We start from the raw sequence: 2,500 nt of genomic DNA on the forward strand, positions 1-2,500 counted from the left end.
ACTGAGGAACATGATAAACACAGACATGTTTAAGGAACTACGGCCGCCCTAAACACAGACATGTTTAAGGAACTGAGGAACAGACTAAACACAGACGCTTTTAAGGAACTGAAGCCGTACTAAACATAGACACATTTCAGGAACTGAGGAACATTTCAGCAGTGCGGCCGCACTGAACACATTTAAGGAACTGAGGAATATGACATTAATCAGGAAAACGCAAGGCATCAAGATGTGCGTACACACACTCTCTCTACTGCTGACATGATGCACTCGGTCGAGGCTCAGAGTTCCAGTTTACGTGCTCAGAAGTCAGGTTTAGTGTGTGTGTGTGTTCACATCTCAGACTGTACTCTGCGTGAGTGTGTGTGTGCTCGTGCATCACTAACGTCATCCTCCTCTCTTCTCTCTCTGGTGTTGCAGGTCTGAGTATCCGTGGGGCGCAGGAGGAGGAGCCTCGGACCCCCAGCTCATGCGATTGGACAACATGCTGCTGGCGGGGCGTGGCGGTCCAGAAAGAGGCGAGGTCAGCGGCCCCGGCAACAGCTGGCGGCAGCGTCAGGCGGGATGACGACAACTCCATCGAGCACTTTCGGACTACAGGGCCAAACTCCATGAGATCCGACAGATCTACCACACAGAGCTGGAGAAATACGAACAGGTGAAAACGCATAGGAAGGGGGCTGGGGACAGCTGATCTCATCACCCAAGATACACAGTACAAACGCACACACACACACACACACACACACACACACACACACAGAGACACACACACACACACACACACACACACACAGACACACAGACACAGACACAGACACAGACACAGACACAGACACACACACACACACACACACACACACACACACACACACACACACACACACACACACACACACACACACACACACACGACACACACACACACAATAATACACACACACACTAACGCGACACACAGACATACACACAACATATACAGGCTCACACACCACACGATACCGGAATGGGGTCTAATTAGATTCACTGAAAGATAGGCAGCACAGAAAAGAGAAGAAAAGAGGTTTTGAAAAAGAGAAGAATGGAGGGAGCTTAAAATAGAGCTTAGAGAACAAGAGAAAGCTGTGGTTCCAGATAACGAAGTCTTAAAGCTTCCAGGGCCTGCGGAACAAAATGAACGGCTGGGCTCTCTCTCTCTCTCTCTGTCTCTCTCTCTGTCTCTCTTGTCTCTCTCTCTCTCTGTCTGTCTCCTAATCAAAGGCACGCTTGGAAAAAGCACCTGATTAAAATCGCTCTACACAATGAAGAGCTCTTTTCCTTCTACTGTTAATTATTGTTCTATATGAATGGTGTTCATTACACAGAGCCTGTGTGTGTGTGTGTGTGTGTGTGTGTGTCTGAGAGAGAGGGGGGGCAATGAGGAGGACTAGTAATCAATCTTAATGACTCGTTACTGCACCAAGGTTCATTATGAATATCAAGCAAACACAATGATCTATCTTTCCCCACTCTATCGATAGCTATGCAAATGTACACTTCAGCAGCACGGCCGCACTGAACAGACACATTCAAGGAACTGAGGAACATAAACACAGACATGTTTAAGGAACTGAGGCTGTACTAAACACAGACATATTTAAGGAACTGAGGAACATAAACACAGACACTTTTAAGGAACTGAGGAACATAAACACAGACATGTTTAAGGAACTACGACTGCCTTAAACACAGACATGTTTAAGGAACTGAGGCTGTACTAAACACAGACATATTTAAGGAACTGAGGAACATAAACACAGACACCTTTAAGGAACTGAGGAACATAAACACAGACATGTTTAAGGAACTGAGGCTGTACTAAACACAGACATGTTTAGGAACTGAGGCTGTACTAAACACAAACACATTTAATCAGAGACACATTTAAGGAACTGAGGAACATAAACACAGACACATTTAAGGAACTGAGGAATATAAACACGGACATGTTTAAGGAACTAAACAGACACATTTAAGGAAATGCGGCCGCCCTAAACACAGACACATTTAAGAAACTGAGGAACATGATAAACACAGACATGTTTAAGGAACTACGGCCGCCTCTAAACACAGACATGTTTAAGGAACTGAGGAACAGATCAAACACAGATCTTTAAGGAACTGAAGCCGCACAAACATAGACACATTTCAGAACTGAGGAATATTTCCCATAAAAGCGCCGCACGGAACACATTTTAAGCGAACCGGGAGGAATATGACATTAATCAGGAAAAACGCAAGGCATCAAGATGCGCGCACACACACTTCTACTGCTGACATGATGCACTCGTCGGTGGCTCAGAGTTCAGTTTACGTGCTCCAGAAGTCAGGTTTTAGTGTGTGTGTGTTCACATCTCAGACTGTACTCTGCGTGAAGTGTGTGTGTGCTGCATCCTGCGCATCCTCCTCTCTTCTCTCTCTGGTGTTGCAGGTCTGAGTATCCGTGGGGCGCAGGAGG

The 2,500-nt window shown here is 46.0% G+C and overlaps 1 protein-coding gene across 1 annotated transcript in view; it reads left to right on the forward strand.

Annotated features, from left to right (window-relative positions):
* Positions 1–2,500, forward strand: part of pbx3b (pre-B-cell leukemia homeobox 3b) — a 94,087-nt gene that overhangs the window by 68,976 nt on the left and 22,611 nt on the right. Inside the window, 1 exon segment of the mRNA XM_048243711.1 lies at positions 2,474–2,500. This exon segment is cut by the window's right edge and continues 91 nt beyond it. Within this exon segment, the coding sequence (XP_048099668.1) occupies positions 2,474–2,500 (27 nt within the window).

This window comes from Alosa alosa, chromosome 5 (genome assembly GCF_017589495.1).
Source record: "Alosa alosa isolate M-15738 ecotype Scorff River chromosome 5, AALO_Geno_1.1, whole genome shotgun sequence".
In the NCBI taxonomy this organism is placed as follows: Eukaryota; Metazoa; Chordata; class Actinopteri; order Clupeiformes; family Clupeidae; genus Alosa; species Alosa alosa.